The sequence below is a fragment of the Tenrec ecaudatus genome, chromosome 1 (assembly GCF_050624435.1).
Source record: "Tenrec ecaudatus isolate mTenEca1 chromosome 1, mTenEca1.hap1, whole genome shotgun sequence".
In the NCBI taxonomy this organism is placed as follows: domain Eukaryota; kingdom Metazoa; phylum Chordata; class Mammalia; order Afrosoricida; family Tenrecidae; genus Tenrec; species Tenrec ecaudatus.
This window is the reverse complement of record NC_134530.1, coordinates 82,355,624-82,369,438: the sequence shown is the minus strand read 5'-3', so window position 1 is coordinate 82,369,438 and position 13,815 is coordinate 82,355,624. Positions and strand designations below refer to the sequence as shown.

General features: G+C 44.1%; 1 protein-coding gene and 1 non-coding gene across 2 annotated transcripts in view; one reads left to right on the top strand and one right to left on the bottom strand.

The window, feature by feature from the left end:
* PRKAA2 (protein kinase AMP-activated catalytic subunit alpha 2) overlaps nucleotides 1-13,609 on the bottom strand; it is a 60,258-nt gene extending 46,649 nt beyond the window's left edge. The window contains exon 1 of the mRNA XM_075556738.1: nucleotides 13,486-13,609. Coding sequence (XP_075412853.1) covers nucleotides 13,486-13,579 — 94 coding nt within the window. The 5' untranslated portion in view covers nucleotides 13,580-13,609. The remainder of the gene's footprint in view (nucleotides 1-13,485) is intronic.
* LOC142438392 (small nucleolar RNA SNORA70) lies at nucleotides 1,506-1,642 on the top strand. The gene has a single exon (XR_012782771.1). It is a non-coding gene; the product is annotated as a small nucleolar RNA SNORA70 (small nucleolar RNA).
* Nucleotides 13,610-13,815: the final 206 nt, after the last annotated feature.

The following is a 13,815-nucleotide window of genomic DNA, read 5'->3' as shown; positions in this document are numbered from 1 at the left end:
GAGACACCCAATTTTACAACAAAAACTGCATGAAAAATGTGCTGACAAGCTCGGCTTATACATGAGCATATACACTAATTGCTTGAATAAACTCTATATACTTCAATTTCTTTGTGCTTCCATGATTTTAGTAATGCAAACTTGGGAAATGGTAAATTGGTACAGGAAATTAGTAACTACTAAAACTGGACACAGGCATATACACTATAATATAGGTTTTTGGTCAACTTGGGCTAGCTGTGAGTCTTTGTGGTTGGGCAGTAAGGCGGGGGGGGGGTGCTTGATGCAGTCCCTTTGGGGGAGTGGCTTATTAGATATCTCTCGAAGAGGCACTCTGGAGAACTGGACCTGACTCTCTCTTCTGGCGGGCTTGGATCTTGCATCTGGTCTGTTGGGATGGGGGGGGGGGGGGTGTCAATGGACTACACTATTGCCTGCTGATCCTAGGAGGTACACATGGGTGGCCATCACATCTGATCTGCTGATTTGTCTCAGCCTCCCATGGCCTTTGGTCTTCTGGCTTCCCAGCCTCAGGCAGCCGTGTGAGTCTGAAAAAGCCTCCAGAAGGCGCCTCTCAAAACCAAATTTCATTTAACCACTTCTACAACTGTGTAATAAGCCCCTTTTCTTGAGATAAATGGCTCTCTTTATATAAATATATAAAGTCTAACACATATACTAAGTATATAACCAACAGAATTGCACATGTAAAAAGTTCTCAAATGATTCTACTGCTACTGGTCCATGGACTTATGCTTTACGTAGCAGAGATCTAGAATCTGGAAGGAGGCAAAGGACAGTGTGTAGACAGAGAGGCTCCAAAGGCAGCATGTATCCACCAGACTACATTGAAGCCAAACAAGGAGAACAACTGCAGAAAGGTGGTTAGAAACCAATACGGCGGGGGGTGGGGGGGTGGGGGGATAGGATGGGGGAGGATTAAGCACCTGCTACATATTAGGCACATAGTACATGTATATTTAGTACCTTACATGCATTTCACATTTGAACCATGCAACAGTTTTTGGAGAGGAGAAACTCATAGTTTAAATGATTTTTAATAGTAAGTGACTATTTAGGTAAGACACATAGGCCTACATATACCTCAATCATCATAATCTGAGAGAATACATCCGATGGAGTCAGTGAAATGAAGATACTTATCAAGGATACTGTAATAATCATCTCTGGAGAATGATTTCATACTCACAAGCATAGGCTATATTTGCAGATATACAATGTCACTCCTCCTGCTTTCAGTGACTTTGAGTGTTTCCAACTCACAGTGACCCCAAATGACAGAAGGGCTCTGCTTCACAGGGTAGTCTTGGCTGTAATACTTATGGACCTAGATTGCTGCATCTTTTCCCAATGAAGCCACTGCTGGAGTTGAAACTTCTAACCTGTCAGTTAGCAGCCAAGCACTGAACTACTGAACTACCAAGATTCATTCAGGATATCTTCCTCAATCAGCTCTTTAGAGATCACTTTTAAAAGTATTACATCTGCAGCACATAAGACAAGCGAATCTCCTTCCTGAGGGGTCAGGGTGCAATGGCTGCAAACAGCCACCCATCTTGGTAGTGTCTGCACTCATCCTGCTGGCATGCATAGACTGCCCTCAGGGACCTTGGAGGCAGCCTTTATTGCTCATCGATGGCTCTGACATAGCTGCTCATTTCTGCTGTCCCTAACCTAAGCTCCAGACTGGGATGCGAGATACTTTGGGAGAACTCCAAAACACTGTGGCTGGGGCCAATATTGGCCAAGTCATCTTGCTTCAAAACAGGGAGCACGTGACTGAGGCCTTACAGAGAGCCAAGTTCAAATTCCAGTAATGCCAGAAGATTCACGTCTCAAGAAGTGAAATTCACCAAGTTTAAAGCTGACGAGTTTGAAGAGATGGTAGCTGGAAGCACCTGATCCCAGATAGATGTGGAGTCAAATGCATCCTAAATCGCAGCCCCCCTGACAGGTGCCCACCAATAAATTGAACTTTCTGACACCAACAAAAATTGTAAAGGTACCATATCTGGTTGCACTGTGAAACTCCTACATATAATTGTACAAGACGAGTGAAGAAACCCATATCCCTAATGCTCTAATAGTGGCTACTGGTTACAGCTTTCTACATGGCTTCAAAAGTATCGGATTTCACACAAACTCAATGGAAATAATACGGTCCTCTGGAAATTCATGGTAGATGATTTAAAAAGCAGCTCTACTGATGACAAGGACCTAAACTGGAAGACTAGAAAACAATATTTTAAATATGCATGACAGGGCTTCAAAACGTTTGTGAGAAAAAGTGGAGTTAAAAGATAAGGAAATTTTTTCATGAACTTTTTGAAGTCCTTCATATATTTAGTAAAGAATAAGACACCATGAACAGAAAAAAAAACTATGTATAAGAATATTTATAGCTGCACATACAAACCATCAATAACATACTGCCAACGAGTCAATTTTGGCCCATAGTGACCCTATTGGGCAGAGCAGAAGTGCCCCTGTGGCTTTCCAAGACTGTAAGTCTTTCATGAGTAGAAAGCCTCATCTCCGTCCCGAGGAGCAGCTGGTGGTTTCAAACTACTGTTCTTGCAGTTAGTGTAATCCGCTACACCATCAGAGCTCCTCACCACCAACAGCAGAGTGGAAAAACAATGATGTAGTCACACATGTATGTACAATAAATCAACCAGAAGGTAAAACTAAAACCACCTGCAGCAGCATGGACGAATCTAAGAAACACAATCTCAAACAAAAGACTCCAGGCACACATTAGTTTCCGTTTATATAATGCTCCAAACCAAGTGAAACAAATCCATGGAGAATCATTCCCCTTGGTGGGCAGGGGGATGGGAACAGTAACTGAGAGGAACAAGATGAGGTGGGAGGGCTCGCTGTTTCCTGTGTCTTCACTTGCGTATTGGTTACATGGATCTATTCTAATTTAGAGACTCCATCAAGGATTTACAAAACCCTCACTTAACACGAACAAACCTATTTGCATATGTGCTACACTCAATAAAAATGAAGAAGGAACGTTAGGGAGCACACAATTCTATTATCTTGACAAGCCATGGTGCACCTCGTGCATTAAAAAAGCTGCATCTGTGAGGGAGGCAGACACCCGTACTCAGCTGAAGAGCCAGGAGTTATCTAACACCCATATGGTCCAACCGCTGCCGCCACCAGGCTTCTGCCAAATAACACAGGCTCCCTGCCTCACCTGGGGGGAAACCAAGCGATCTCTCATTGCTGTTCTCCAACATTCCTTTCTCTCCAAGTCCTTTAAAGTTCGCAAAGGACTAGGAAGCAAACAGAGGCTTTTTTGGTTTTGCTGTCTCCTCTGTCCTTTTGATCTACACTGAATTAACACCGTGAGTTAAATAAGAGCCTCGTTAAGCATTGCATTATAAGCACATCTTATTTACTCCTTAAATCGCAAAGGGTAACTGTTACTCTGTCCAACTGTAGTTAAAGAAAGCAGGGGCTGGGGCATAATCAGTGAGTACCTGGATACTGTGTCTGGCTGGAAGTGCAAACTCCAATCTCCTACACTAAGGCTCCCAACGGCCAGGCGCTCTCGGTGAAAACGCGCCAGGATTGCTTACTGGACGGAGCAAGGCTGTTCCCTGCATCTCCACTTAGCTCGGGCATCAGGTGTCAGAACACAGCGAGTGGTGACGGGACGGCTAGGTCAAGGAAAGAGGGCTAGCGGAGGAGAATGAACAAGAAAGGGGCATGGCTGTGTTTGGAACAGGGATGGGATAAGGCTGGGGCCTTCAGTAGAGATCAGATAACTTCCTAGAGTTATCAAGAGGTGCTTAAAAACAAGAAAAATAGGAACTAGAACACTTTTAGCAATCTAGAAATCCCATAAGTAGCATGCACTCAATTGTCACTGAGAAAAATGAACTCTGACATCCTTGAAGACACTTATTCCCCTTGCTTGACTCCTTCGTCTGTGCTCATTCATTCATTTGACAAATACCCGCGGAGAGTCTCAGGTCTCCCAGACGTTAATGGTGTAGGTATGTATCCAGAAAACTACTGAAAGAAAGAAAGAAAGAAAGAAAGAAAGAGAGAAAGAAAGAAAGAAAGAAAGAAAGAAAGAAAGAAAGAAAGAAAGAAAGAAAGAAAGAAAGAAAGAAAGAAAGAAGCCAATCTCTGGTTACCATGGATTAAAGGAGAAAGAATTTTTTGCTTAATGGACATTGAGTTCATGGTGGGTAGAACCATTTGGAAAGGAATATCAATAATGGTTGTACAACACGAACTGTATAATCAATCACACTGAACTATACATGTAGAAGTTCTTGAATTGGAGAATGTTTTGTTATGTTTACTTTGCACAATATTTTAATTACACAAATAACAATGAGTACAAGGAAGAAAATATATAAACTTGATTGTGCTAAAGATTGTACAACTCTTCTTGATAGGATTGAACTACTGAATTGCATGGCATGTGGATGAGTGCCAATAAGACTATTAAAAAAAAAGACATCGTTGTGTAGAAGAAATCCTTTTTCTCACGGGACTTGCATTCTGATGGGATAAATAAGCAAATACAAAATGATAATGAATTAAGAAACTAGATCACAAAAGGCCTCTATGAAAATGTGACTTTTTTAGCACTGACTTGCTTAATCTAGCTTCTTTGGGAATTAACTCTGCTGTATTATGCTTTATTGGTAAAACTAGTGTTTATATGAGCTTTAGCTTATAACTTAGTACTTCTTTAAAACATAGTCAATTATGAATTTCAAAAAGAAATCAACTTACTTTTTACATACTTGAGATAAACAATTACTTTTTTTAAAGTCCCTGAGGATAGATCATTTTAAGTTGCTGGAAAATTGGAACTCCAAAGGTCAGAGATAAGAGTTGGAGGGGAGGGAGGAGCTTAGACGTCCTTACTCCAGAGGAACAAAAGAATCTGTCGGGAACACATTCCATAGCTGCTTCTGTTGTGTTTAAACAGTTTTTTATTGGGGTGAAGGTTTACAGAGCTAATTGGGTTTCCATCTAACCATTCCTCACAGACTCTCTCTCGTTTCAGGGAATGCCAGGCCCACTGCGTAACAACTCTGCCTTCTTCCAACCTTTCTTTCCTGTTTCCCTTCCTCTCTTTCCTAACCTTCTGAATTTTGGCCTTGAGAAGATGCCACCTTTGATCACAAATGCTTGATTATTTTAAAGTCTGCGTGCTTCCCTCATGTGATTACTCCCGTTATAAGAGATCCGCCTACTGTTCAGTTGGAAGCGGAACCAAAGGGAGGCCAGTTCATTTCCAGACTGGGAAGGTGCCGAAGGACTACTGTCTTGGGGGTGCTATCAGTTTCTATCTGACCAGCCTGGTCTGTTTTTTATCATCCGAAGGGTTGTCCTACATCTTTCCCACTCTACCCAGGACCTCCTACTGGGATCCCTTTGAGAAGAGTTGGCAGTGGTAGCCAAGCACCACCCAGCTCTGTTTTTCTGGTCTCAGGTCATGGCGATCAAGACCACTGCCAAATCATTCGCAGAAAGAAAGACGAGGCTGTCTGCTCCTGGTGCGAGTTCCAGCCTCAGACACCATAGGGGCAGGTCTGTTTGCCCCACAGTGTCACTAGGAGCTGGCATCGAATGGATGGCAGTGAGATTGTAAAGCGCCAAGTTATCCTCAAACACATTGAACAAAAGAAAATGTGTATGGTATGTTCAGATAAAGAGTCTATAAAAGCAAATTAAAATTTTATGGAATATTAACTTTTAAATTCTATTAGACAAATTTCACTGCCTCACAAATAATCTATAAATTAGAGGGAAACAGAGAGGTTGAATGAGAACATATTGTTCATCATGTTTTTAATAGTATATAAAATGTGTAAAATATGAATAGGCAAGATTCTGAAAAAAAAACACACCAATGTGTTTCAATAAACTAATACATTAGCAATCAGAAATAGGCATAATCATTATCAAGATTTGATCATTATCTCCAACCACATAAAAGACTGCTAAAAAGAATCTAAGGGCAGATTAAATGAGTTAATGCTTTAAAATAAAGGCATCACTAGTACATGCAAAAATTATCAGAAGCAAACATTGCTAAACATAAGACACATCTCAGCAAGACTACAGTACTGTTCCCTAGAAGGTGAAGAAGGTTGCTATTATTAGCAGAGATTAAGAAGTGCCTGAAATTCTTCTTTAATAACACCATGCTAAAAATAAAACGGCTCAACACGTTTCAAAGTAAGCACACTGCTCTCTGTATGCACTCAACCGTTTAAGTAAAAGATAAGAAATATAAACCCAATTGTGCTTTGCTTTATATTTGCCTCTATTAGCTATATTAAATAGATTTGCTCTCAATTTTAAAGTACATTCACTATTTTAGGGTCCTTGTTACTACTCACTTACTTATTATCTCTTACCAAATCTAGCCCCCCGCTAGGTCAAATTTAGTTATATTCTTTCTTGGATTAAAATAATGGACACTCTGTACAAAGTATTTCCCATACCAAGGAAACCACAAGAATATTGGAACAAAGGATGGTGATGTCCTTACACCGTAGCACCAAAATGCTTTAAGGAAAGCTAGCATGGACCACATTTTCATTAAGAACCATAAAGCAGTGCTGTCTCAACAACAGAACATGAGGCAAGTCCAGGAGCTGAGGTTTGGTTCCAGCAAAACCATAGGAATCCTTCCTAATCTATTAAGTATAAGTTTGGTAGAATGGCATTCTGAACTCAGATTCTGCATTTTCTATACTTAAAAAATAAGATTATTTCATTACTTATTATAACCCTTATCTATAGGTCCCTGACATGCAGGCTCGGCCTTAAACATGACCAATAAATAACACACAGCTTTGGGTACTTTCCCCACGGTCCTCTCCGAGTTTCTAAAATGACCACCATAGGAGCTGGTGTGTGCGTAAATTGTGTTTATGCACGTGCACTGCAAGCACTAGAAGTAGTGACCTTAGAAATATCATTTTCTGGACAAGTAAGAAGGGAAACAAGGCAGGAGACAGTAAACTTTTCTTCCTCCCTTATCAAATCAATTTCTGGCCTGTGAACCAGATGGCAGATTTTTTTTTTCACTCAGATAATTCAGCTAGCTATAGGTTTAAACACACATCTGGGCCTTGTTAGATGCCATCAAACCGGCTCCAATCCACAGCGACCCTATGCACAACACTGCACGGTCCTGTGCCATCCTCACAATGTTCCTAAGCCTGAGCCCATTGATACAGCCACTGTGTCAACCCATCTCACCAAAGGCCTTCTTTTTTGCTGCCCCTCCAGTTACCAAACATGATGTCCTTCTCCAGGGACTGAGCTCTCCTGACAATATGTCCAAAGTATGTAAGATGAAGTCTTGCCACCTTTGCTTAGCTAAGAGCACTCTGCCTTTACTTCTTTCAATACAGATCTGTTTGTCCTTTTAGCAGTCGTTGGTAATTTCAATATTCTTCTCCAGCAGCACAATTCAAATGCATATGGGGGCTGAAGTACATTAAAAATGAAGAAACTTGGTATTGGAGTGAGTTACACATTGGGCTGCTAATCACAAGGTCAGCAGTTCAAAATCAACATCAAGATGTGGCTAGCTACTACTGTAAACAGTTAGATTCTTGAGACCCCACAGGGTCAGTGCAATCCGATCTTACAGGGTCACTCGAGTCAGGGTTTACGTCAAAGTCCAGAAGACAGGGAACACTCGTAACGCCTGTGAAGAACACAGCCAATGCCATTTATGTGAGTTGGCTAAAAGAATCCTGTATCTTAAAATAAACATTCACAATCAAGCAGTCCATAGGCCAAAGTCCTGACTGGCAACTTTCTTCAACGCAGGCAGTCGAAAGGTAGGGGCAGTTTATTACAGCTCTGTGCGAATATTGCAATCAGAACTGAATGCATGTCCCACTCAGAGTAAAGAATTACCCACCATGGCTGTGAATCTCTCAGGGCCACAACTAAAATGGAAACAAAACCAAAAAATCACTGTCATCGAGTCAATGCTGACTCATAGCAAGCCCCTGTGGGTTTCCGAGACAGTAACTGTTCACAGGAGAAGCAGCCTAGTCTCTCTCTCTTGGAACGGCTGGTGGTTTGGGTGGACTGAGACCAGGGCTCTCGCCCCAGTGATGTCATCTATTTGCATACCACTCGACCTATTTCAAAACAATTCTGGAGGTCCCTACTCTTTTGAACCTTATTAAAATTCTAGGAAGGAAATGGGTCAATTGTTGTTATTCTGGCTATTTTACAAAGGATGCAGATGCTCAGAGAAGTTTCACGACTTCAAAATGTTCGTGAAAAACTGAATTAAATGATCATGGATTTTCCCCTCACACACTTTTGAAATCCTCCTCGTGCGTGCTATAAATGGAATTAAAACCTTCAGCTCATGCCATCTTAAGCCAGTTTTACTTGTAGGACATAAAATCATTGTCACACATTATTTTTAGTCTGCTACTCAAAGTTACTCTCATAGCAAGAAAACAAACTGAAATATTACCTGGCTTTTCTAAAATATCCGTGTTAAAAGTTGTCAGAACTCAGCACATTCATAGTACAAGAAATACAAAGGATTGAGTTATCCAAATAAAATTTAGGAACATAACAAAATAAACTTCAACATGGCACTCTAAATGCAGGTCGGTTTTTTCCCTCTAAATGTAGACTAAATCAAAGGCATTTAAGTCATATTTTCTGTCTTTAATGAATATCTATGAATGCATAAACCATATCTTTACAGGTATTAAACTCTGAAGATGGCATACTAAGTTTTGAACTCCCAAATTCAATTGCCAGTTTTATCACCTGCTAGCTCTGTGACTGTGGGATAAGATCCCTACCATAGGAGCCTCCCACGCGTTTCACAGGCAAAATGGAGGTAACCTCAAACTCCGCTGATGACGTGGCAGAATAAGTAAGATCAAGGGGATAGCTAGCGTAGTATTTGGAACATATAGAAATGTAGTACAGATGGAGCCTTTACCACTCTCCTACTAGAAACACAGCTCCCTTTTCTTCTGTTCCCATCATACCTACATGTCAGCTCTGCTCTTTGACAACTAAAATTTCTGTTACAGTAGAATGAACAATTAAGCACATTCATTTTTAGAATTAATTTTTAATCAGTTAAATTTAAAGCTGTTTAGGACCTCACAATGATCCTTAGTGGTGCCGAGGGTTAAGCACTGGGCTGCTAACTTCAAGGTCTTTCAATTCAAACCCACCAGGATCTGCAGGAGGAAGCCATCAGGTTCTGCTGCTATGAAGATTTACAGTCTCAGAAACCTTATAGAGAGTCGCCCTAGAGCCTCATCCCTCAATGGCAGTGAATTGGGGATTTTGAAAGGACCTTACAGATCATGCATTCTGGTACTCTCCTGTAGGAGAGGAAGAGAGGGAGACCAAAAAGGGTTAAATGTCATCCTTAGGTCTCTACCAGGAGAGTCTGAACCAGACAGCTGTCCAAACTTTGACTTAGCATTTAGCACTTGGTATTTATATTTCACATACAAGTCACATTTTACTGAAGGTAATACAAAGTTGTTGCAGAAGCACATCAACAGGAAAATTGCTGGAAGTTTAAGGTGAATTCAGAAGAGAACATGGAACAAGGGATACCGTTACTGACATCGGCTGGTTCTTCAAAGAAAGCTGAGAATGTCAGAAAGATTGTTTACCTGTGATTTAATGTCTATACAAAGGTATTAAACTCTTAGATCATAACCAACGATGGATAACATTGCACATGATGGGAATTCCACACCCTACACATGCACCAAGGGAATACTGCAGTCTAAAATCAAGAAAAATACATCTCAAAGTTACACCAAGCTAGACTATAAGAAGGTCATGGCATCAGAATTGGAGGACTCATGAACCTGTGATATTCAGACGCTACAACCTGTTTGCGGAAAGACAGAAGAGGACTTGACGCACTTACTGACGAAGCTCAAAAGGTGCATGGCCTTCAGTACAGATCACACCTCAATGTATAGAAAACTAAAGTCCGTAAAACTGGCCCAGCACACAGAATCATGGTAAAGGGAGAAAGGCTTGGAATTGTCAAGGATTTCTTTTACTTGGATTCACACTCGGTGCAGGAAGCTGTGTTAGTCCGTGTTGACTAGAGAAACAAATCCAGAGACACGCATATATATGAAAGAGAGAACTTTATATCAAAAGTAATTATGCATCAATAAAATCTCCCAGGCCAGTCCAGATGAAGTCCACAAGTCCATTAGCCCATGCATTCCTCTTCAGACTCCTGCAGCACATGCAATGATGCCAACGCAGGAAGAGCACAGGCCGGTGGGTGGAGAGTCCTGTGGGTCCAAAAGCTCCAGGGCTCTGGCTCCCTATGGACAGTCAACAGGAATGTGAAGCAAACAGTGTGTGTCTCTCCTCCAGGGAGGAAGAGAGGAAGCCCCAGAATCCTCATGAGAAGGCCACGCCCACAAGAAGGGGTCACCAGGCTCCGCCTTGAATGACAGGCTAGACTCCACCCCTTCACTCTTATTTATCAAACTGGCATGAAGCCAAAAGCCGGAGATAAACCTACTGCCGTAGCATCTTTTCTGCATAGTGACCGGCTATCTTTATGGGAGCACACAGCCCCATCTTTCTCCAGAGGAGCAACAGTCAAGAAATCAAACAACTTAAGAGCTCTGAGTAAATCTGCTACAAAAGACATCCTGAAAGTGTTCAAATGTACAACTGTCACTCTGAAGTCCCACTCTTCTCAATCCCCTCATATACACACCCAGGACCTGGACAATGAATAAGGAAACTGAAGACTTGCTGCCTTTGCACTAGGGTGTTAGTGAAGTACATTAAAACTGTGCGTTGTCATCTTGGGGATTTGGAACATTTTCTCAAAAAGTTAAATATAAAATAAAATGATTCAACAATTCTACTTCTAGTTCTACTTCTCAAGATATGTTCATATAAAGATATGTGTAAAAATGATCATGGTGGCGTAATTGGCAGCAACCCCCCACTGAAAACACTGCCTATCAAAAAATGAAGCTTGTAGAGACAAAAAAATCAATCAGTGGTTTCCTGGGGCTGGGCTGGGAATGAGAATGAACATGAGGGATTTTACTGGGATTAAAATGCTGTACCATGTATGAAATTAATTGTACCACTTGATAAAGTTACCAAGAACCAGTGATTTGTACACTTGAAATGGGTCAGTTTCATCATAGGAAAATATACCACCACAAAGCTGCTTCCACCCAATGCTTGGGCTCTGGCTTCCAGTCTTAAAAAATGAAACAAGTCACTTAAGTTGCAGCGATGTCTATCTCTTTAATTAAGCCAGTTCTTGAGTTGATTCTAATCTTAGGTGGGAAGTCACATGGTAACTGTAGCTCGGACAGAAGAGTATTAGGACACCTTCTCTGGTGGGTTAGTCACTATACAGTTCTCCAAGAAAGGCTTTTTTCTCAGAAATCAACGTGCCTTCTGCCGGGACATGTTGAGAAGTCAGAGCCTGGCAGGAGCTTACCAGCGTAGCCAACAGCAATGGAAGCCATCCTTTGACCACAGGCCACCTGATCTGCAGGGTATTGCATTCTACAATCAGATCGGAGTGGAGAAAACGACGAGATGAGACCTGCTGCTCCTGTAAGGAGCTCCAGTCTGGGAAACCCAAAGGGCAGTTCTACCCTCTCTTTTAGTCTGAATCAGCTGCTTGGCAGTGAGGCTGGTGGGCGAGGGAGTAAGTTATATAACTTTGGGGGTGTGCCTGACCAGGTGACAAAGGCAATAACGACACGATGACAAGTCACATGACTGGCATTAATCTAACCCCTGCACATACCGTATTTGTTCTAAATATATCCCCCTCTCTCCCCCATGAGGCCTTTTAAAGATAAGCTGGCTCTTCACAAACTTCACAGGGTATCTATCAGTAGGTTTGAAGTCTCTTCTAGGTCTTTGCACAAATCAAACTTCTGCGCGGCCTCTTCCCGACCACCTTATTTAAAAGGGCACACTCCGCAGACCTCCCATCCCGCTTCAGTTTTCTCAACGGCCCTTACTAAGATCTAAACATAGGGCGCGTTTTACACAACTGTTTTGATTGTTGCCTTCTCAATCTGCATGCTGGCTGTATTTCCTGTCACCCAGAGCAGCGCCAGCTTCACTGCAGGTGCACAGTAAGCACTTTCTGAACAAACGCACCGGCATCCGATTCACAGAAGTAAATAGCAGCTGATCCCCACAGCAGGAATGGGGAACAATGAGTCTCTTCCACCAATTTAACGTCTGCACAAATGATACAATTTAACAAGGAAATGGACACCTCTGAATAAAACCTCAGAGTCAGCGGTTTCAAACCCACCAGCTGTTCCGCAGGAGAACGATGGGGCTTTCTACTCTACCCTGTCCTACAAAGTCCCTGTGAGTCAGCATCTACTCGATGGCAGTGAGTTTGGTTTGGTGTTTGAAATAAAATCTCTAGACGACCTACCTAACATTTTCACATAGCAACAAACAAAAACGTCAACAACCAAACAAAGTCTCTTGTGATAAACGGGCTCTGGTTCTGGAGAGCGAACAGGCAAGCTAAGTAAATCCCCTAGGACTCATTCACAGGTGAAGAGGGAGAAAGGTCGGTGCTAAATAATACGTAGAATTGTAACAGCACTGCCCAAACGGGATCACAGCACCTAGGAAACAGACAACTCGGCGGCATATTAGCAGATCCGCCCCTTGGAGCCCAAGTCCCACACCAAAAAGCCTCAAGCACCATTCCCCAGGGGCAAGGACCTTCCTTTCCGAAACACCAACCAAGCTCCCAGTTCTCCAGGCCTCACCCTGGGACTCTGCGTCCTGCCACACACCCAGCTGGAAGAGCAGCCCACGCTGAGCAGGATCCCACCTAGGGCGACAAGCCCACCAACTAGGCGTTCAGGAACCAGGACTGGCAGGCAACTAACTCCCAGCACTGCCCAAACGGGAAGACATTTTAGACCTCATCCAGGCTCGGCCACTTTCTGTGACCTTGGGCAGATTATCACACCTCTGGGGAGCCCAGTCCTCTCACCTTGACGCTAAGGACATGGCCACTAGACTGGGGTTAAAGATCGCAGGAAAAGCACCTCGCAGCGTGCCTGGCAGGGAAAAGGCACCACAGTCGAGCATTCTGCACGCTCCACAGCCCGGTCCCCGCCGCCCAGACGCGGACGACACCTGCCAGGCTTAATCCACTCTCCCATCTGTACCGCGGAGCAAGCGGGGCGCGGGCGAAGGGAGACCCGGGTGGCTGGCTCCCAGCCCCCGGAAAGCAGTGACAGCGGCGCTGACCGGCTCCCCCTGAAAGTGCCCGAGCCCACACCCTGCCTCCTCTCTGCCCGCCCTGCGGGGCTCCGCGCGGCCTCGGGTCGCTCCACCTGCCGCGGGCCAGCCCGTGCTTCCCGCGCCTCCGCAGCCCCGCGCGGCGGCCTCGAGCGCGCACTCAACTCTTCACTTTGCCGAAGGTGCCCACGCCCAGCGTGTCCCCGAGCACGTAGTGTCCGATCTTCACCCGCCCGTCGTGCTTCTGCTTCTCAGCCATCTTCGGCGCGCGCAACCTGGCACCGCCGGACGCCCCTCGGTGCGCGCGCCGCCGCCGCCGCCTACCCACAGTGCAGCGGGCCCCGGGGGGCGGGCGCGGGGCGGGAGCCGCCCAGGGGCAGCGGCACGGGCAGCGGCACGGGCCGGCCGGGGCGCGGGCACAGGCCCGGGGGCGACGCCGAAGGCGCGGGGAGCCGGGCGCGCGCCCAGGAGGCCGGGCGGGGCGGCGACGGCGGT